We start from the raw sequence: 23,070 nt of genomic DNA, 5'->3' as shown, positions 1-23,070 counted from the left end.
AAGAGGGAAGGCTAAGCCAGGTTTCGTGGTCTTTTGTTTGAATCGGAAAGCTGCATCTGGAGGATTATTCGATATTATATGCATATATATATATATATATCCCCTTGCTGATTTTGTTATTGCTTCCTCGTTATCACCATTCCTTTGAATTCCGCGTATTTGTTGATTTTCAATTTTTGCAAGCTTACCTAAATAATAGGATTGCTACGTGTTGAGCTCTTCCCAGCAGCCACCTCTTGTTCCTGCCTTTGCATCCAGGACTCAAGTACAGAACGATTTTTGTTTTTAAAGCATCAGCGTCTTCAAGAGATTTGGTCTGTTTGCTGCAGCTGGGCATTGATATCTGCCCTCTTTCTTCCTCCCACTGTGTGTGTGTGTGTGTTGTGGACCCTTTATTCCACTCTCTCCATGCACCTACCACCACTGGTATTGCCTTGCATCCCCTTTGGAAGTCAGCTATGTCCCATTAGATCTGTTGATTGTTACATCTAACCAAGCAAGCATTCCCCCTCTCTGACACTCATACCTATCTAGCCAACCATATCTCACAATCACTGTTCTTGGAGGGAGTGTGTCAGTATATCCTTATTTTAAATTATACTCATAGGAGTTTTAATTTGCTGGTATCGAACCTGAATCTGCCATCATTAACTTTCACTGGTACTCTTGACTTTGCATCGCTGGGAGTGAAGGATATAAGAGGCCAAGACCAGTGGATACTCTTAATGTGAGCACTTCTGGCCCACATGGAAAAGGTAGCAAGTTAGTTATTGATTGCAGATGAGCAAACGCCCCCTTATGTGCTTGCTCTGTGTTGTGCCTGTTTGGATGAGTCCACGACATGCCTAATAAGAGACGAGATGGGCCAGGGCGACGAGAGCGATCGCATTGTGATCAATGTGGGAGGGACTAGGCATCAGACTTACCGCAGCACTTTACGCACTTTGCCAGGCACTCGGCTGGCCTGGATCGCTGAGCCAGATGCCCACAGTCACTTTGACTATGACCCCCGCACAGATGAGTTCTTCTTTGACCGACACCCAGGTGTCTTTGCCCATATCCTAAACTACTACCGCACAGGTAAGCTGCACTGCCCAGCAGATGTCTGTGGACCTCTGTATGAGGAGGAGTTGGCCTTCTGGGGCATTGATGAAACAGATGTGGAGCCCTGCTGTTGGATGACCTACAGGCAGCACCGTGATGCTGAAGAGGCCCTTGACAGTTTTGGTGGGGCACCTCTGGATAGCAGTGCTGAAGATGGAGATGCAGATGGCACTGGAGACTCAGGTGATGGCGAGGAGGAGCTGGAGATGACTAAACGCCTGGCACTCAGTGACTCCCCAGATGGAAGACCTGGGGGCTTTTGGAAGAGGTGGCAGCCCCGTATCTGGGCACTTTTTGAGGATCCCTATTCCTCCAGATATGCAAGGGTAAGCCATTCAATCAGAACTCAGAATACCATATTTGCACACACTATAAGAGGGTTTTTAATTCAGTGCCTCATTTCTAGGTCCTGGTTGCATTCCATGCCCTGGAAACCATGCAGGGATTCTCCACTTAAGAGCAGATAGGGCCATATGCCTTCTAAGGCAGGCAACACATGAGTACATGGAGGCCAGCACTTTGGAACAAGGACAGATACAAGGGCATAGCACACCATGAGGAGACAGAACATTATAACAAAGAACCAATATTCCAGTCCATTTACAGTAGACACCTTTCAATATTCACACAAATGACTGCCTAGGCAATGGTTTGTGGTCAAGCTTCTTTGTTGGCCCACCTACTATTTTGCTCAACAAGGTGAAGAGGCATTCATTACTGCAGTCACTTGGCTGAAGGCTTGCATGAGCTTTTTTATTGAACTGAAATGGCATTTTCTCTAATCTGATTTCAACCCAAACGCCAGATATGATGCTCCAGGTTTAGTTTTCACTTTACCAATTGCATTTTTATTAGACTGAGGTGACTCATATCAAGACATGCATGCAAGGTATATCTTACTGCAGGGCAGGAGGATGATTCCTCCTTCTTTGTGCCAGCAAAATAGGTTCTGTGTTGAGCATATCAATGTGCATGTGAACAAACCAGACAATAGGCCTTTCAAAATTGATATCTTTGCTGATGAGAGGAAAGAGGTTCCTGTGCTAACCTGGGGACAAATTCTGCTCCCTCTGATGTCACCAGCTGAACACGCACTGACATCAGTGCAAGTTGGATCAATGTCACGCAGTTGCTGTTTGGAGACAGTGGGGAAAATGGAGAGGGGTGATGAATGGGGAAAAGATGCTTCATTTTTGTGTGGTCTTACAGTGAATGTGTGCTATGTGTGTCTTTGAAGACTCAATCATTGCTGTTTTCTTCCCTTGTATCACAGGTGTTTTATTTCTGAGTGCATGTTTGTGTGGATAGACAAGACAGACAAAAAACAACAACAGTTGTATACATGAAAGACAGCCAATGTGATGAGAACCTCTGGATGACATTGGGCAAAACAATTGGAGTTATTTACTGGAAGCATCAGGCTCCGCACATATCTTAGAATGGGAAACAGTGCCAGGCTGGCAAAGGAATGAATGAGAAGTGCAGAGGGAGAGCCCTGGGTTGGCTCCTTCAGATTACTTTTTTTTCTTTACATACTCTTCTGAGATTCCTTACTGCATTAGCAAGTTAATATTTAAAGTTGTGAGTCTTTAAATAGTATGTAGTAGAAGAGATTAATTAAATATTTGCTAGGACATAGAAGAACAGGGTTCTTGAGCAGCAGGATTTGGATCCCCGTGATATTTTCCAAGAAGAAATGAATGTGTGGAGGAAAGGTCAGAGTTTGTTTGTTTCCAGACAGACTATGCTGGCGCTCTCTCTTGAAGAGTAATATGGATGTAGGCTAGATTCTAAAAAGGAGCCTCCCCTCTTCCCCCACAACTACTGAATTACACATAGACTAGGACCAGATATATCCTGTTTTAGCTGGCAGTGTCTAAGGCAATGGCCCTTAGTGGGGAAAAAACCCAGACTACATTTGAGGAGATACTGTAGTTTAGTGCTAAAGCATATGCTTTGCCTTCAGAAGCTTGAATCTGTGGCATCTCCAGTTAAAGTGGTGTCAGGCAGCAGGGCTGTGAGACACCCTGGAGAGCCACTGGTAATCAGAACAGAAGACATTACTGAGCTAGTTGTACCAATAGCCTCTAATCATAGGGGCATAAACCCTAGAAAGCTGCTGTTGTGTGTGATTTGTGGTTTTGGAGTTACTTGCATCAATGTTGGTAATGAACAGTCCTACATTCTATCAATATGCATTCCTGTTGAAAGATATAGCTGGATAATTCATTTTCTTCTCTTGATTTGTTTATTTACTGTCCATCATTTAGCTGGGTTTTTGTTTTTTCTATGTGCAGAACATTAAGCCTTTGGACTGCTTTTGCCATTATCCACTCCAAGAGCTTTTGCAAGCGGATAATTCTCCTTAATTCATGACATTATATGCAAGTGTCCATAAGGAGTAAGACACAAACATGCAAACATTTAATTTAAAAGGTTTTCTGTTTAATATGTTCATATCTGTTAACATATAACATTAGCAGACACTCAACATATAATACAAACAGAAACTAATGGATGTGTATATAAAGGAATACTCAGATCTGTACTGTGATAATTTAATGGCAAACACCACAAAAGACCTCAAAGTTGGTACAGAAGCCATTAAGAAGAATCAGTAGGCTCATTAACATATGGACTATTTTCAAAAAATCAATTACAGCAAATACAAGGTTCTTCTAGCAAAGATACATGTACAGTTTTATTAATCATCCTGTACAGTTCTTAAATACCTACATAAAGACTTGCAAATGATCTTATCTTTAGGCTTGCAAGTTTTTAAATGACTTTATATTTAGGGATAAACAATTGTCATGTAATAAACATGTGACTGTGTAGCTGAATATGAACCTCATATTTACAAAATCTTTGGGGGTTCTGAAGCCTTTCCAAAACTCCTGCAGTGATGCGCCTTTTCCCTTGGCTTACAGTTATGAGGAAATCTTCATCACATTTCATTTTTTCTTATGCTCTGGAGTTGTCCATGAAAGAAACCTCAAACTATACAGAAACGTATTTATTACCAGATATTGAACAGAATGAAAACATCTTCATTCCATCCCAGAGTATGAGTGCGTATTGCATGACACCCATCTGTGCCACATATACGTATGAGCTGGATGTGGGCCAATAAATTGAGGATGAATCCTGAAAAGGTAGAAGCAGTATGTGTCCTGAGTTCTCACATCCAGGAGGTTGGAGAGACAGCCTGTCCTGGACATAGTTGTGCTCCCCTACAAGGATCAGGTCCATAATCTGGGGGGTGCACCTGGATTCAACTTTGTCACTGGAGGCTCAGGTGGCCTCAGTGGCTAGGAGTGCCTTTTTCAGCTCTGGGTGAGTTGCCAGCTTTGCTCTCTTTTGTACAGAAATGACTTGGCCATTGTACTCCATGCTCTGGTAACTGTTTTTTTAATGTTGTGACCTGTCCTGGGACCTACTGGTGAAGGGCAAGTAACAAATGTGATAATGATAATATACAGACATGAATATGTTTTGGGAACTGTTTGCAGAAGTACAAAAACTCTGGAAAAACTCTGGATGAATTCAGGGCTGAACATGCTCAGTGGACACAGTACATTGACTAACTATGGTACAGGAAACAAAAAACATGGGGCAATGGAAATGGAATGGAGTACCTGGAAGTACCATGGCTAGCTAGCTGGAATTCTGAACAGGAGCATTCCACACTGCAACATTTTGTTGCAGCAGGTACCACTTATACTAGAAATAAAGGCATAAAGTCTGCTTCTTGGGAATCCCTGATGGCCTGATAATTTCTGGTAAGAACCTGATTGCAGAAGTTAATATCTGCTAGGGATCAAAGATACCATGAAACAGAAACCTAACAAAACCATTACAGAATCAAGGAAGCATATGCTCAGGACTACTGTGAAGGTCTAGACTCCTGTGGCATTCAGTAATATCTGTAGTTTTATTATTTTGCAAATGTCCCAGAGTTGTCCTACAACAAGATGTCCCATTGATTCCTTTTCTGGGATCATAAATGCTTTATCATTGTATGACTCTTTTGTACCGATGTTAAACAGAACTCAGTTCCTAATCTTAAAAGTTTTTTTAAATTGATCAGGCAGCTAATCATCTGAGGCCCCCAGAGCCAACTCTATCTCCCAGTTGCAGAGGTGAGAGAAGCATGCATAAAAGGGGACGTCTTACGACTGCAACAACCTGCTGACAGTCTACTATGGGGGAAGGGAGTCTGTCCTACCACCCTCTAAATCTTCTTCAAATTGACCATCCCTTGAAATAACTTAGTTGCTGATCAGGGATGTAAAGAGTGCCCATGTATCTGGATTTCATCACTATCTAGGTATGGTTGTAAAACATTTTAACAGTTCCTTTTAATACCACCCCACAAAATGGGTAGAAGAACTTTCACATAAATAGGGTTTAAATGAGTATCTGATGAGACCAATCAGGAGCCAGTAGTCTGACCTTCAGAACTTACCATCCAGTATAAACACTCGAAATTCCTATTGATCTTAGAGGAACTTACTAATGGGTAGTAGTAACTCTGACTAGTTAAAATTAGAACAGATGTGTTGAATCCAGTAGATTCCATCTTCCAAAGCTTTTTAGATCAGTCTGAGGCCTGAAGAGGAAATGGTAGGAGGTATGAAAAGGAATGGTTGGTTTCACTAGAGTACCTTCTACTGCACAATATCAGTATCAATGGAGACTGTTTATTTGTTCTGTAAGATGTTCTTTGAAGTAAATGTTCCCATCTTCTTCTTCCCTCCTCCCTCCCCCCCCAAATGCGTAATGTTTAGGAAGGCAAGCAACTTTGAATGCTGCCACTCTGGGCTAGCTGAAAGAACAGGTATGGGAAAGATGTCTGGAAAAGAATTTCCTGTATAGGGTCATGATAAAAGGTACTTCCTGGTCAGCAGTGCTGGGACTGAGAATGAGAGTCACAAGGAACAAAAAGTGAAGAAAGATGAGGAAATGTGTGGAGGAAGTGAAAAGGCAGAAAAATCTCAACCGACGGCAGGTCAAGGCAAGACAATATTTGTATTATTCATTTCTGACACTTCAAAAACACCAAGAAATTAAATGGCAAAAGAAATTCTATTGGGGTTCAGTGTACATAAGACAATTCAGGTATCTCAAATCAAAAGAATGTAATTGTGAGTCAGGGGCCAGTTGTGTCCACCCATCAGCAACAGGAATAAAACAGACCACAATGGTTTATGGGTGAAAACAGGCCACAACTTTATAGATTACAGCAGGAAAGTGGGGTGGGTACGGCAGTAGGCAAGGATCTGCTTCCATTCTGACAGCCCTCCATGAGGGAATGTTGAGTCACCCAACAAGTAGTTGGGAATCGCCTTTGGGAGTTGGCCAGCATTAGACCCAGGGGAGCAGCAAGCCCAAGTGTCTGTGATCCCACTGGCCAACCAGTGGGGGGTGATTGCAAGCTGGATGAGGCGATGCCCCTCCTGAGCTAGGGGTGTGGCCAGTGAGTACCTCACTAGACCCCTTATGGGAGTCTCCCTTATGTTTGATTCTACCCAATGCCATTTTCACCTAAATTGTGACAGAAATATATGAATGCCTTCCATTGCATAGCAATAACTGAGAGACAGGCAAAAAAACCCACACCGTACTCAACTGAGAGCCAATTTGATTGAGAAGAAAAATTCCTATCCAGCCCTATGAACAACCAGCAACCCCGTCAGGAACAGCTCAGTGAAGCACTAAAACTGAAGGATGGTGGGTGAGAAAGCCTGTGCATGAAGAAAGAGGCCGACAGCTGGCAGGTCCAGGCCTCTTATAGGCCTGGGCCTGTCCCTGCCCCACCTGGGGCTCTTATGGGATTGCCCATGATTACAGGCAGCCCTGCGAGATCCCAAATGTGGGCAGGAAGAGGAATCATCCTGCCTATTGCTGCCTGGAGCCACACTGTGCCCCAAAATGGCACCCCACTTTGAGGACATAATGTCTTCCTGAACCTTACAGTCTTTACCTCTTCCAATTCCTTGTTTGAAATAGTCTAAGGCCCAACAGCCTTGTTCAGATCTGGTGACCCTTGCCTTTGAGAAGACTATACAGAAGGGCTGAAACACATCAATGTGTACAAATTGTTATCAAATAATTTCTTGAAGGGTGGCACTCATGAGTCTCCCACTAATAACAAAAAATTGAAGGGCAATTCCAAGTTTTATCGGCGGGAAGAGTGAGAAGGAGGTGATCAGGAAGATGTGATTCTTAAAAGAGACCAAGGGCAAGATGGGTAGAAGAGAAAGAAGTGGAAGAAGGGCGAAAGGAACTGGCAACGTCTTTGGCATATGGGTCTCCAAGGGACCCTTTCATGTCACTCATTTATAATAATGGGGGGAAAGGCATTGGTGGGAATTATTAGGGATGTTAGATTATTAGGATTTTTTTTTAAAAAAAAATAACAGGATAGAGATACCCTTTCCTCTGCAAAAAAAGAGTCTTTGCTGAACTTATGGGCTCTCCTGATTCTTGTGGATCAAGATAATAAGTGAAAACTAGAAGCAGTCATGGCACCTAACACAATGCCCCATGACAAAATAGTTATATATTTTTAAACTGAACATTAATGAGTCAACAGACAACATCCACTGCACGTGGGAGTTCTCTGTGTCCTTAAAGTTTGGGTGAAGCTTGACACTCTAGCTTACTTATTACTTATTCAAGAGGCAAACTGATGAGAAGAATGTAAAAGGAAAAGGAAAGTAATTAAGAAGTAATCAGATTTTCACTTGAGTAATGCTCTCTTTCCCAGATTCCTCTTTGTTACAGCTAAAATCTCCAGATTGTTTTGGTCACATCTAGCTATATCAAGGAGCATGAAAGTCAAAGAGATGATGATTCAATGGCAACAGCCCTCCTCCTTAAATGGCTATCTAAAGCTTAAGAACAGGACAGTTTATAGGCCAAAAAGCAAGTATATATTAAGTCCACTGCCCTTGTTTTTGGAACCCCCACTGAGAGGACTTCTTAGATATGTTGTTTGGTAAGTCTATCCTATTTAGTGGTTCCTTTGGAAGGCATGTCTAAATTTGTACTCAAACTTGATAAAGGATTTCTCTCCATAAACACTGACAGTGATTTCCATGGTGATCTTACATTGGTTATTGCATCTCTACTTTGTTAACCATTTGGCTTCAGATACATACACAGTATACAGTAATAAGCTGATATAACTCTCTCTAATTTAATGGGTAACTAAGACTCCCTCTGCTTTTCTAGACTCATATATACAATATATTTAAGACAGTGTTCCTTTTTTTTCTCAGATCTTATTAATGAGCATACCACTTATAGATGATTTTTAAAAATGTTTATTCATGTGTGCTATTAATGGGAAAGATAATGCAATCACTTTGTTGCTACAAGCTTCAGAACAATGATGCTTTGGTACAGCTAGTTTGGGTTCATCTGGCGTCTTTGTAAGGCTGTGGGTGCTTCTCCCCAAAGTTTTATTTGTTATAGTATGCTGCTGCTGTTTGATCTTTCTATTCCAAAAACACACATTTCTTCAGGGAAAAGTGTATGTGTGAGAGTGCGTGTCCGTGTTTTAGATGCAGGATCTAGTTTGTTATTTGAAGGAACTGGGCAAAATTTGTTGAATCTGCTCACATTAGTTTCTGTTTAAAAAACGATGGGAGAGAAACGTCTCTAATTCAGATTTGCTTTGTTTTTTATGCCTTCCATAGATATGCAGCTAAAGTATGCACTGTTTCACATGGACTTTTATTTAGAATATCATTCATATTGGCTATAATTTAGTCATGAAACCATCCAAGCAACATGGCAAATCTTAGGGCATTATTCCATAGCATTTGGTCTTCCCTGAAATGAATGGCAGTGTGTTGATTTTAGAGAAGCTGGAATTTGACACCACTAATTTCATGGGTAATGGGGAGGGAAGACAAGAAATAATGGACCTAAAAGACAAAACATTGGAAAATATATTAATAGTGATCTTAGACCATCAGCCATCAACAGTGGGACCTTTAGTTAGTGGTGATGATCTTTCTTTCATATTTTGCTGTAGCAACAATGTGTATCCATGCTCAGTAAACTTGAGTATGTGTAATGTGGCTTTACGGGGCTGACCTTTGAAATTATTTAGACACTTCAACTAATGCACAATACAGCAGCCAGCCTTCTGACATGGTTTACTCTAGAAAAACCCATTAGAACATGACAGCATGCACTTGCACAACATCTCTGCTGAATTCTAATACCTTCTGAGCATAAGTGGTGTTGATTTTTATCCATAATGCTCTATATATCTATATTCTCCCAGGCATTTTAGCATGTGTTTTTAAATTGTTTTAAATTGTTTTTAAAAGATGTGTTTTGAATTTGTATATTTGTTTTTAATGTTTTTAGTTACTGTAAACCGCCCAGAGAGCTTTGGCTATGGGGCGGTATACAAATACAATAAATAAATATTATACAGCCACGAGAGTGGATTTTTTGCATTCCGCAATGTTAAATTGAAAATACCCCCATGCCATTCTGCTGCTTCCCATAAGCTCATTTCAAAACAAAATCTTTCAAAACTTACAGTCCTAAACTCATAAACAGTCAGAGAGAATCGAGAGTTCAAAGTCTAAACAGAGAGGGGAAAAACCCAGACCCCCTTTGGACTGTCAGAGTTCTCATAATCTGTTGAAATTCATTAAAGATCAGCCCTGTTCACAGAGTACCTGTAATCCTGTCACTGACCTTGCCCCATTGCCCCCACACAAGGAAGACTCGTGACACCAGACTGGTATAATGTTATATTTATTAAAATATAACATCGTAAATCAAATGCAATACAGCCAATTATTCAAATATCCAACTCTTTGGGCAGGTGAGGCTAAACCTAACAACGAGGGATTACACCCTCACCTTCTAAAGGTATCCATTCACGTCATTACGTAACCCAAGAGTCAAGGACGTGTGTGAATTCCTCCCTCCTTGCTCTTGGAGCCAGCTGTGTGGTTCCCACCTCCACACCATGGCCCCGCCGTACAGGCGTTCACCCTGATGCGCAAGCAGGTCCCACAAGGACACAACCCAGATCGCCACCAGACACCAAGCCCTGATGGTTCCCTGTGGAGTGTCCCTTTTTCAGGATGCCTTAACCGCCTAATTTTAACCCCCATATACCTCACCTGCCCGAATTCTATGCCACAAGAGGGGATCAGCTTAAGCTTGGTCCCCTCCACCCAATGAAGATAACAACCCCCTTAATCCCCCCATAAGATCCTCCAAAAAAATGTCACACCCTTGCTCAGAAAGATGAACACCGTCATCACGAAACAGATGTGGGGCATGGAACTTAATCCTTTCATGAGGCATAACTGCCCCACCCAAGGACAAAACTAGCTCCCTTACCTTCCTATTAACCCATTTCCTAGATCTATCTATCTTATTGGGGTGCAATGCACCCCACCAGATCCTTCTAACAAGCATTTCGGACCATACAATTATAAGATTGGGATATACGCGGATAAGCCACGTGAGATCACGCGTAACTTTCAGCAGCAAATCCAACGCAGGACGCTGAACCAAATCATTTTCTCCCAAATGAATCAACACGATGTGTGGCCTATTAGCAGAGGACATGATTTGGCACATGGCAGGCAACAACGCATCCCATAACATGCCCCTCCGTTCATCCCACTGAACCGTAGCTGAGGCCGACAGCTGCAGCTGTGTGCCCGGAACAGAGGAGGATGCCCTCCGGTGAGCCGAAAACAAAATTGAGTGGCCACACAAGACGATCCTCACAGGAATTGGGGTGTTTGTCAAACCTATGGGAAACAAAAACAAATTCCTCTGTTAAAACATGACGTAAGACTTGAATGCATCGGAACGCCACCTGCCAATCGCCTGTATATCGCTTATACTCGTGCCCACGAGGGCCACGGCCATAGCCGCACCAATCCGGAATGAATGCAGCCCATAGACTCCAACAGCGCAACCGCTGGCCAACAAGGCCCGCCGAACAACGGCCCAAAATTGAAACTGAGTCAGGGCAGTTCCATCTGCATGTAGAAACAAATAATGCTGGCCCGCTGGCCGAATGGATAAGAATTGCCACATTGCAGACACAGGGCACAATACTGGGACCTGGCATCGCTGTAACCACGATACTGCCACGGCCCTTTTGCCGCATTGCAGACACAGGGCACAATACTGGGACCTGGCATCGCTGTAACCACGATACTGCCACGGACCTTTTGCCGCATTGCAGACACAGGGCACAATACTGGGACCTGGCATCGCTGTAACCACGATACTGCCACGGCCCTTTTTCTGCATTGCAGACACAGGGCACAATACTGGGACCTGGCATTGTTGTAACCATGATATTGCCATGGCCCTTTTGATCGGTCTTAGAGACACGCAGGGAGAACCTCACTATAACCGCACCTAATGTGCAATCGCCAAAGCATAAGGCTCGATTAGTCACATCACGCTTAGAAGGGGCAAGTATTTCACTAGGGCGAAAAGCACCATAAAACATCGTCAGAGTTACTGCGGCGAACAGGTGCAACTCATACTGAGATGAGCATAAAGAATTAAATAGTGCCAGGATCTGGAGGAGGACATTGGGCGTGATTGGCCTCCTCCGGCCAGCGGACCTGGGAGCGGAATGCGACCAACCCACAAGGACCTTTCTGACCCTAAAATCTACAGAATGATCCGGCAGCCCCCTTGCCTTGGAGTTAAAGGCTAGCGCCGAGAGGTGGCCGGCGATAGTGGAAACAGAATTATTGTGCCCTTTTAAATATATCATAAACTGCAATAAAGGAGCCACAGGAATAGGCCAGTCAAATGGCAGCTTCAAACCGATGAGGAAAGCCTGGAACTTCGCAAAAGATTGCTTATACGCATTTTGAGTACTGGGAGCAAGAGCAGCTGCGATAGCAACCCCAACTTCTAGTTGCCAAGGTTCCACAGGAAAGGAGGGATTGGTACTGGATCCGGAGCCGCGCCAGGTGCAAGCTCCCGAAAGCGCGCCATATGTAATCGGGAAAATGCATCAGCAACTGTATTCTGCAAACCTGGAACATGTCTGGCCAGGAATAAAACATTAAATCGCAAGCATTGCAATACAAAAGCACGCACCAAGCGCATCACACGAAGAGACTTAGAAGTTTGGGCATTAATAACGCTAACTGTGGCAAAATTATCGCACCAGAAACGCACTGTGCGATTTTGAAATGCCAGTGGCCAGATATGAACCGCTACCACTATTGGAAAAAAATCCATAAATGTCAATTTGAAGTAATTCCAGTAGCCTGCCAACTTTCAGGCCATCGCTCAGCGCACCACTGGGATCTAAATATTACTCCGAAGCCAATGCTTCCGGCAGCATCATAATGCACCTGTAATTTGGCTTCTAAGAGCAATTCCTCCCACCAAAAGGAAAGGCCGTTGAAATCCGTCAGGAATTCCAGCCACATATGCAAATCCTCCCTCATCCCTGACGTCATCCTTATGAAATGGAAGCGAGAGCGAGCTCCCTTCATGGCATCACATAAACGCCTGAGGAACGCACGACCTGGTGAAATAATTTTGGAAGCAAAAACTAAATGGCCCACAAGTTCCTGTAACTGGGCCAATGGTATCTTCTTCAGCCCTATGACTGAATGAAGCAGTTGACGCAGTACCACCAACTTCTCTAGCAGCAAACGGGAAGACTGAGCTACAGCATCTAACTGGATCCCTAAGAAAATAAGGGAAGTAGTAGGGCCCTCCGACTTTTCAGGTGCTAGCGGGACTCCCAATTCCTCAGTTAAATTATCAAGGCTTGCATGAGATGTAAGCAATGAGAAGACCCAGCAGGCCCCACAAATAATAATAATAATAAAAAAATCATCAAGATAATGAGCAGAGAAGGAGGATAATGCTTTCCTCCTCAATGCCCATTCAAGAAATGTGCTAAATGCTTCAAAAGCAGCACAAGACACCGAACAACCCATTGGCATAGCTCTGTCTACATAAAACTGGTCCTGAACTTTAAGACCAAGCAAATCACATCTGCAGGGTGTACTGGCAAAAGGCGAAAAGCGGATTTTATATCACATTTTGCCAGTAAAGCACCCTTTCCAGCCTTCCTAACTACTCTCACTGCCTCATCAAAAGAAGTATATCTGACAGAGGCATATAATGGGGAAATACCATCGTTGACTGAGGCTCCCTTCGGGAAAGACAAATTATGAATAAGGCGATATTCCCCAGCCTGCTTCTTAGGGATAATACCTAAAGGGGAAATCCTCAAATTTTCCAAAGGAGGAAAACTGAAGGGGCCTGATATACAATTGGCAAGTATCTCCTTATTAAGCTTGGCCAGCACTACAGACGCTAAATTACTGAGAGTGGGCTGATGGACTAATGATGTAGCAATCCTAGGGCCCTCAAAAGGGATACAAAAACCATCCATAAAACCCTGAAGTAGAAAAGTAGCAGCCTGCTTATTGGGATAGAGCTCTAACAGCTTTGCTAAAGGAGCCAGTTTGATCGGGCTACTGGCCTTGCGACGTACTGCCGCTATTGCCAGACCCACGTTTTGGCTGTTGATGCTCCCCTGTACCTTGTCGAGCAGTACGTGCCCTCTGGCAAGAGGAACTAGAGTGGTTTCCTCCACACAATGCACAGACATGTCTGAATCTACAGGGACGCCTAGAGCATCGTCCATTGCTATTAAATGTCCAGCAGACTTGCTGGGATTGAACCCAATGCCCGCCTTGGCTGGAGCCATAGGCGGAAATCTGTGCACGTGCCAATAAATGCCCACTATTGGCTCTCTCTCCTGTAGTGGGCCTGGCGGAAGTCATAGATCTCAGCCACAGACCAGCATGTTCAATATCCCAACGACGGGTGGGATCCAATGCTGCTCCTTGCCTGAAATTCGTATCATATGTCAACCAAGCGGTTCCAGAGAATTCTCGGAAGGCCCTATGCACAATATCCTGATATTTTATCATGGACAAAGCCCTAGATGGATAAGCCTGTGTCATAACGCCCATATAAATCGTATAGGCGTTCAACCAATTAGGCCATACACGATCAATCTTTCGTTTTATCGCTGCCTCACGCTCTTTAACTTCCTGACCATCCTTAATCTTAGCCTCATTCTCACGAAACAGGAGAGTAAACAGATCGATATACTCTCCCCTCCATATTTTTTCTTTCGTTGCTAACAATAAATGATCACCTAATAGAAGGGAAATATCGGCCTGCGGATAAACCCCATGTGGAAGGGGCAAATAAGCAGGTGATGGAGAAGAGGTAGTCGAAGGCAGCTGCCAAGGACTCACGGCAGCCGCCGGCCACGGAAGCTGTGGGTACTGGGGGACCAAAACACCTCCCATAAAAACTACTGGGTGCGTAGCATCTCCCGACAAAGGAGAGCCAGTCGTTTGTACCTCCCTGTTAAGGGCATTGGAATCTTGTACATGTGTATTGTGAGCTCGTGAGTGCAAAAGTTGCTCACCTGTATCCACAGCATGAGAGGAACAGTTGGCAAACAAGCGGAAGGCGTCTGGGTAGCTGGCTCCTCACAGTGCACTGCCGCTTCCAGAACTCCGATCCTAGAAACTAAATCAGCAAGAAGACGATTTGTAGGCATTCTGGAAGCCAACCTTGCAGATTTCTTACCTGCAGGAGCGGAACTTGTGCCAGCTTCAGCATCAAGCGGCTGCTTGCGTTCCTTTTCCAGCGCCTCCACCCTAGCCACCAAGGCACGGATGGTCTCCAAATCCTCCTCTTCGTCAGAAGACAAGTTCTGCTGGCGTGGACGCTTTGTCGTTTGCTTCACAACCTGCACCCCTTTTTTCTGTTGAGCCTTCCTGGGTGGCATATTTGTAAAAACCAATCCACACAATTATGCAACGTACCAAAATGCAATCTCTACTAGATTATAAAGTTGACAAATTTAATAATAAATGGCACACATAAGTGCTAATTACACTATAACAATAAATTTGACTTTTATTATTATTATTATTATTATTTCTAATATATTAACTTATTCTTTATTTATTTATGTATATATGACTATGATATGGGGGGAATTTTTAAGATAAAGGGAAGTGGGAGGTGGGGGGTGGGGTAATGTATTACACTCTAATAAACTGAACAATAAACCACTATGAAATGTAATTTAAAACTAATGCAATACCTTAATAATGAAATTAACTTTAGCAATAATTATTATTTATTATTATTATTTATTAAATTTATATACCGCCCGACTAGCGATAGCTCTCTGGGCGGTGAACATAAAATAGTATAAAAATACAATGAATAACAAAATAATATTAAAATACAATCAACAATACAATAAACATTATTAAAATTAGATCAATGTAACTTAAAATGCTTCAGAGAATAGGAAGGTTTTGACCTGGCGCCGGAAGGAAAGCAGAGTCGGCGCCAGGCGTACTTCCTCAGGGAGACTGTTCCATAGTTCGGGGGCCACCACTGAGAAGGCCCTAGATCTTGTCATCACCCTCCGGGCCTCCCTGTGAGTTGGAACCCGGAGGAGGGCCTTCGTAGCAGAACGTAGTGCACGGGCCGGTTCATATCGGAAGAGGCGTTCCGCAAGGTATCGTGGTCCCGCACCGTATAAGGCTTTATAGGTTAATACCAACACTTTGAATCTAGCCCGGAAACATATTGGCAACCAGTGCAAGCTGGCCAGAACAGGTGTTATATGCTCGGACCGCTTGGTCCTTGTCAGCAATCTGGCCGCCGCATTTTGCACTAGTTGTAGCTTCCGAACTGTCTTCAAAGGTAGCCCTACGTAAAGCGCATTACAGTAATCCAAACGTGAGGTTACCAGAGCATGTACCACTGATGTAAGGTCCTCTTTACTCAAATAGGGACGTAGCTGGGCTACCAACCGAAGTTGGTAAAACGCATTCCTAACCACCGAGGCTACTTGAGCCTCAAGTGAGAGGGAAGAGTCTAAAAAGACTCCCAGACTACGAACCCGGTCCTTTAGGGGGAGTGTAACCCCGTCCAGGACAGGGTATATATCCACCATCCGATCAGAGAACCCGTCCACCAACAGCATCTCAGTCTTGTCTGGATTGAGCTTCAGTTTGTTAACTCTCATCCAGTCCATTGTCGAGGCCAGGCAACGGTTCAGCAAATCGACAGCCTCACCTGAAGAAGATGAAAAGGAGAAGTAGAGCTGCGTGTCATCAGCATACTGATGACAACGCACTCCAAAACTCCTGATGACCTCTCCCAACGGCTTCATGTAGATATTAAAAAGCAGGGGGGACAAAACTGACCCCTGCGGGACCCCATATTGGAGAGCCCGCGGTGTCGAGCAATGTTCCCCAAGCACTACCTTCTGGAGATGACCCGCCAAGTAGGAGCGGAACCACTGCCAAGCAGTACCTCCAACTCCCAACTCCGCGAGCCTCTCCAGAAGGATACCATGGTCGATGGTATCAAAAGCCGCTGAGAGATCAAGGAGAATCAACAGAGTTACACTCCCTCTGTCTCTTTCCCGACATAGGTCATCGTACAGGGCGACCAAGGCTGTCTCAGTGCCAAAACCGGGCCTAAAACCCGATTGAAATGGATCTAGATAATCAGTTTCATCCAATAGCACCTGGAGCTGGCCAGCAACCACCCGTTCCAAGACCTTGCCCAGGAATGGAACATTCGCCACTGGCCTGTAGCTGTTAAAATTGTCTGGGTCCAAGGAAGGCTTTTTCAGGAGTGGTCTCACCACTGCCTCTTTCAGACAGCCCGGGACCACTCCCTCTCGTAAAGAGGCATTTATCACTTCCTTGGCCCAGCTACCTGTTCCATTCCTGCTAGTTTTTATCAGCCAGGAGGGGCAAGGATCCAGTACCGAAGTGGTTGCACGTACCTGTCCAAGCACCTTGTCCACGTCCTCGAGTTGAACCAACTGAAGCTCATCCAACAAAACAGGACAAGACTGTGCTCCGGACACCTCACTAGGATCTACTGCTATAACTTGAGAGTCTAGGTCCCGGCGGATACATGAGATCTTATTCTGGAAGTGATCGGCAAACTGATTACAGCGGGCCTCCGATGATTCCACCCTGTCCGGAGGATTTGAATGGAGAAGCCCCTGGACAACTCGAAAGAGCTCCGCTGGGCGGCAAAGAGATGATTTAATAGTGGCAGCAAAATGATGTTTTTTAGCTGCCTTCACTGCTCCTACATAGAGCTTAGTCGAAGCACTAACCAGCGCATAATTGTATCCGTCAGGAGTTCGTCTCCATTTCCGCTCAAGCCTCCTCCTATCTTGCTTCATCGCTCTCAGCTCCGGAGTATACCATGGAGCTGTATGAGCTCTACACAGGAGAGGGCGTGCAGGAGCGATCGTGTTTACAGCCCGGGTCATCTCCGTATTCCACAGAGCGACCAGGGCTTCAGCAGGAGCGCCAGTCCTATCAGCCGGAAAATCCCCCAGAGCCCTTTGAAAACCTTCAGGATCCATTAGTCTCCGGGGGCGGACCATTTTAATAAGTCCCCCACCCTTGCAGAGAGAAGAGGTTACTGAAAGTCTAAACTTCAGCAAGCAGTGGTCTGTCCATGACAAAGGGAGTGTTGTAAAACTCCCCACATCCAGATCACTTTCCCCATGCTCAGTAGCAAAAACAAGGTCTAGAGTGTGCCCCGATACATGTGTTGGACCACTAACATATTGAGACAGCCCCATGGCTGTCATGGAAGCCATGAAGTCCTGAGCCGCGCCAGACAAAGTGGTCTCGGCATGAATGTTGAAATCCCCCAGTACTATTAGTCTGGGGGACCTCAACAATATATCCGAGACCACTTCCGCCAGCTCAGTTAGGGAAGCCATTGGGCAGCAAGGTGGGCGGTACACCAAAAGGATTCCCAGCCTGTCCCTCTGGCCCAACACAAGGTGTAAACACTCCAGGCCAGTAACTGAATGAACATGGTGCTTGGTGAGTGAGATGGAACTCTTATAGACGACAGCAACCCCACCTCCCCGACCCTCAGATCTACCATGATGCTGGACCAGGTACCCCGGTGGGCAGAGCTGAGAGAGACCAACTCCTCCCTGCTCACCCACCCAGGTCTCGGTTATACATGCCAGATCGGCTGCCTCATCCACAATCAAATCGTGGACGAGGGAGGTTTTATTATATACCGATCTGGCATTTAATAACAGCAACTGGAGATCTGAGAGTTGGCTGATAGGACTACCAACGACCTTGCGGGTGTGGGAAGGACCGGAACAAGGCACAGCCACAACATGTCTGGACCGCGTTCCCCTTACCTGGCACGTCCTTCTCACAGCGCCATACCTTCCTTTGCCCGTCACTACGGCAATTGGGGCCCCCTCAAGTCTCCCCGCCTGATGGATAAAACTCTCTCTGAAGCACATAATACAACTAAAATATACAACAATTAAACGTATAAAAACAGCTATATATACAGCCATATATACAGCATATAAACAAACATACATTCATATAATCAGGCACCCATTCATCTCAAATTGCATCAACACACCAACAAAAAGTAAAAAAAAAAGAAAAAGAAAGGAGCAGCACAGCAGCAGCAGCCTCTCCTTCCCTTGGGGCGATGCTTTCTTTCTCCTGCAGGGCCTGGGTCTCCCAGGCCACCTCAGCCAGCCGGCTTATGTATCCCTCCAAAGAGGGACAGGTGGTAAGAATCAGTCCTGGCTGGCTGGGTACCTGGGGCCTGGTCCTGCCAGGCAGAAGTCCCTCTGGGAAGGGTGGTGGAGGTGGTGGTCCCGCAGCAGCAGCAGCAGCAGCAGCACAGCAGCAGCAGCCTCTCCTTCCGTTGGGGCGATGCTTTCTTTCTCCTGCCAGGCCTGGGTCTCCCAGGCCACCTCAGCCAGCCGGCTTATGTATCCCTCCAAAGAGGGACAGGTGGTAAGAATCAGTCCTGGCTGGCTGGGTACCTGGGGCCTGGTCCTGCCAGGCAGAAGTCCCTCTGGGAAGGGTGGTGGAGGTGGTGGTCCCGCAGCAGCAGCAGCACAGCAGCAGCAGCCTCTCCTTCCCTTGGGGCGATGCTTTCTTTCTCCTGCAGGAGAAATATGAATATATTTAAAAGTTTACTCAAAGTAAGATGAGGCAACTGCCAACTAAACCACAGGATCACCAAGCAAACTAAAGGAACTCAACAAGAACGTAGGGGGGGGTCAATATTATAACATTAACGATAGATAGGGCACAATTACTTAAATGCACGCAAACTGTAACAAGAACAAAGAATCAACCAACTCCAACCCTTCTTACTGAAACTTAAAAGGCAATAACTGTAACGGTAGCACGACAAGGAAATAATAAAGCCTGCCTGTCGCCCGCGCCACGGGGCGCGTGGGCGGAGCCCGCCCAGCTGATCGTCGGAGATCAGATAAAGCAACTGAAGAGGCTTAAACAAGGAAACAATTGGCAAACGAAGCTCTAGCGATGAAAATACTTAGCAGGAACGCCCAAACTGCAAACGGATCAACGTGTAAGGAGAATAAATGCAGCTGCTGCAAGGCAAAAAAGGCAAGCGCGGGAAGGACGGAGCAGCCTTATATCTGCTGCTCCGCGTCTTCATCTATTGGTTGATTGATCTCACGTGGCTCCTAACTCTTGATTCTAGAATGTTCACAAGCCTTCCCTGTAATTATGGTGAGGGCAAATACACCCCTTAAAAGGAATGCCATTCTCTGACCTTCATCTTCTGCAGTTTAAAAGTTAAAAAAATGCCTGGCTGATTTTTAATTCATTTAAGAAATTTTGGCTTGAACTCAATGATAATGTCGGGCATGCTCAGTAAGAACCAACTGGCAGTGTTATAAAAGCCAGACTCACAGCTTCTGGGCTTGACTAATCAGGGGGCCACACCCACACCAGACTTTGATTTCATGTGAGACAGTCATGGCTTCCCCCAGAGAATCCTGGGAAGTGTGGTTTGTGAAGGGTGCTGAGAGGAGACTCTTATTCCAGTGACATAGCTTCAGTGGCCAGTGGTTTAACAGTCAGCCACTCTGACTGAAGCTCTGTGAGCAGAACAGGACCTCTCCTAGCAACTCTCAGCACCCTTCACTAGCTACACTTCCCAGGATTCTTTGGGAGAAGCTATGACTGTCTAAAGTGAAATAACAGTCCGGTGTGGATGTGGCCAGGGACAGCTTTGGTTTAAATTTGGGTGGGAGGCTACATGTGCCTGCTGTAGAATAAAAAGGTGGGGGAAACACTGAACAGCAATGATACTGTTCACAATGTTTTCCTTTTGGAAACGAAAGGGGCTTCGCCTCTGCCCAGTGTCCACCCATCCAATCTTATGCAATAATACCTGCAATCAGCCCAAATAATAGAAACAAGACATGTGTTGTCTTGATCTTGTTTTAGCAGGGAGGTAGCAACATTATTAAGATAGTTGACATAGTTCAGATAGTCACTTTAAATATGTCTGATTTACTTTGCAATTTTAGTGAAGTTTCCTATAGGAAATGATTTTCTTTTGTTTCTATTTCTGTGAATATGTGAAGTACAGCAACACTTTGCAAAATTTACACTAAAAAAACTCCAAACATAATTGTGGAATAATGGCACTGACTATTCTGCAGAATAGTCTCCAGTGGACATGAGGAGTGTCTCAGTTTGCACAAGATAAAACAGTGGGAGGTGAAATATATTCTACCAAAATTATAGGTGTGCTCTATGTTTTTAATTGACCATGCCCACCTTGCTTTAAATGAAGTGGTTTAAACATAACTGGCTGAAAACATGCATCTTGGGCAGGCTAAGTTTGTTTTTTCCAACAGCTAGAGTCATTCCTGAAGTAGCAACATATTGTAATCCATCTGATTTTACATCAAACTGCACTTTCAGATTCAACTGTTAATGCACCCAAAAGAGAAATAGAACATAATCTCCAATTTGAAACACAAAAGGCTGTCTTCAGCATCATATGACACTGACCAATAAAAAGGCTTTGAAATTAATAAAAATAAATTTGACACAGGTTTCTAAAATGAATAATGAGGGGAATAAAATTTTCTAGATTAGATTCTCTGTAGAAACAATAGTAACACAGGAAAGAATCAAAGTAAGAAGAACACCAACAAACATACAAAAATGTAATTCTCCATCTTTGGAGATGGCAGGTGTGACCACCACTCACTATATGCTCAGAGGCACATGTTACCAAATTCTTCCAAGCTACACAGAAAGTGGATTGGACTGTGAAAGACAACCCAAATTGTGTTCACATTTTTTATAAATTTGTAGGGCAGTACAATATCTCAGAAAGGAGGTCAGGTCTCCTGCTCCCTTGGTGCATTCACTATAGCTGCCCAATTTCCCTGCTTTTTAAAGTTTGGTAGAAATATCTGTGGGCTACAGGTACATTTTTAAACTGCAAGGTTTTTTGCCTATTAGTGAATCTATATCTATATCTATCTAGATAAGAATGGTTTTATTGTGCCACCTTGCAAAAGTGCAAATGTCATTCTGTTGGTCCCAACAATTCAAGTAATGGTGTGAAACTGATAGAGGACCTCTCCTGGGGACCTCTGAAATTCATAGAGCTCATCATGGGTGAGATCCATCGGTACCACTTCAAATGTTACTTTGTTAGGAAAGTCGAAGCATGAGGCAAGCCATACAATGAAAGTAACATGTACTATGATCTTAGTCAACCAAGCTCTTTGGTGGGGTGGTATGTGGGTTCAGGAATCCATTCTTTTCATTCCAGTATTTTTGTTTATACATGTTCTACCAGCCCTGAGCTCTGCAGGAATCTTTTTGTGATATGCATCTTAGTAGAATGACTTACAGGATGTAGATTGATCTTTTGGTATGTGCATGTGGAGGGATGGAAAGAGGAATCAAGGTGGTCTTACCATGAGATAAATGCAGAAGGTTGACACAGGTAAGCTTTGGTCCATCCAGCCCTATAATTCAATGTGGTCATTGTGTGCATTTTTTAAACATCAGAATATGCTAAAAATCCAAGTAAGTTTACATACATACATACACTTTCAGGACAGGATGGGTTAAAAGGCTAATTACATATGTAAATCAGCAATCTTAAGTAGCTTGTGTATGATCTCATTATACTCTTGCAAATAATATCTGTTATTAACTAGTACCAGTGATTAACTCCTACTAATAGCAACAACGGGACTTCTAGCTGTTTTCATTCTGGCTCACCGCACATTCAATCATTTCTGCACTGTTTACATTGTGAATGTTTCCACAGGGTAATGCATGTGAGCAGATACTTTTCTAATCATTGCATGTTTCCAGAGCCAAATTCAGAGACCTCCTGTGCTCTGAACATACAACATTCATTAAAATAAAAGGAGTCTCTCTTCATGGAGAAAAATCTACATAATTGGGTCACTTGGCAAATTGGCAGTCCCACTAATATCAAAATAGGTCCAGAAGACTGTTGGATTTGGATCTGGAACCTGGGTTCAGTTGAACTTCTGCAATAGTCTCATCCTGTAGCTTTGAGCAAGATAGTATCGCTCAGTTTCGTCAGTCTACCAGCATGGAAATAACACTGACTTGCCTCATAAGGTAAGGATGACTCCATACATTACATATTTTGAATACACTTAAAACGTTGCATGTATACACCTAAAAATGCAGCATGTAAATGTCACAAACACGTTTACAAAGACAGAAACATGCATCAGGAAGCCATGATTGCCTACAGCTCCTTGTCCACTCAGCGCCAAATGCAATTTGTATTTGCATAATGTGTAAAATGGTACTTAAGGTGAAAACAAATGCAAAAAAGAACAAAAATGATAAACCACTACAATGTGTAGAGAACGCACTAGCTCTCATTGCTAGAGTACATGCTTTGCACACAAATGATACCAGGTTCAGTCCATAGCATCTCCTGTTAAAGCCATGTGGTAGTAGGTGATGGAAAGACTTCAGGCTCAGAGCCTGGAGAGCCTCTGCCAGT

The 23,070-nt window shown here is 44.1% G+C and overlaps 1 protein-coding gene across 5 annotated transcripts in view; it reads left to right on the top strand.

The window, feature by feature from the left end:
* The first annotated feature begins 845 nt into the window (after positions 1-845).
* KCNC1 (potassium voltage-gated channel subfamily C member 1) overlaps positions 846-23,070 on the top strand; it is a 175,670-nt gene continuing 153,445 nt past the window's right edge. For 4 of the 5 annotated variants that reach the window (XM_061613096.1, XM_061613095.1, XM_061613099.1 and 1 more), the window contains exon 1: positions 861-1,430. In XM_061613096.1, coding sequence (XP_061469080.1) covers positions 861-1,430 — 570 coding nt within the window. Of the gene's footprint in view, positions 1,431-23,070 lie in introns of all 5 variants that reach the window. The other variant, XM_061613100.1, reaches the window with a different exon arrangement.

This window comes from Rhineura floridana, chromosome 2 (genome assembly GCF_030035675.1).
Source record: "Rhineura floridana isolate rRhiFlo1 chromosome 2, rRhiFlo1.hap2, whole genome shotgun sequence".
NCBI classification, from domain to species: domain Eukaryota; kingdom Metazoa; phylum Chordata; class Lepidosauria; order Squamata; family Rhineuridae; genus Rhineura; species Rhineura floridana.
This window is presented reverse-complemented; position numbering and strand designations above follow the sequence as displayed.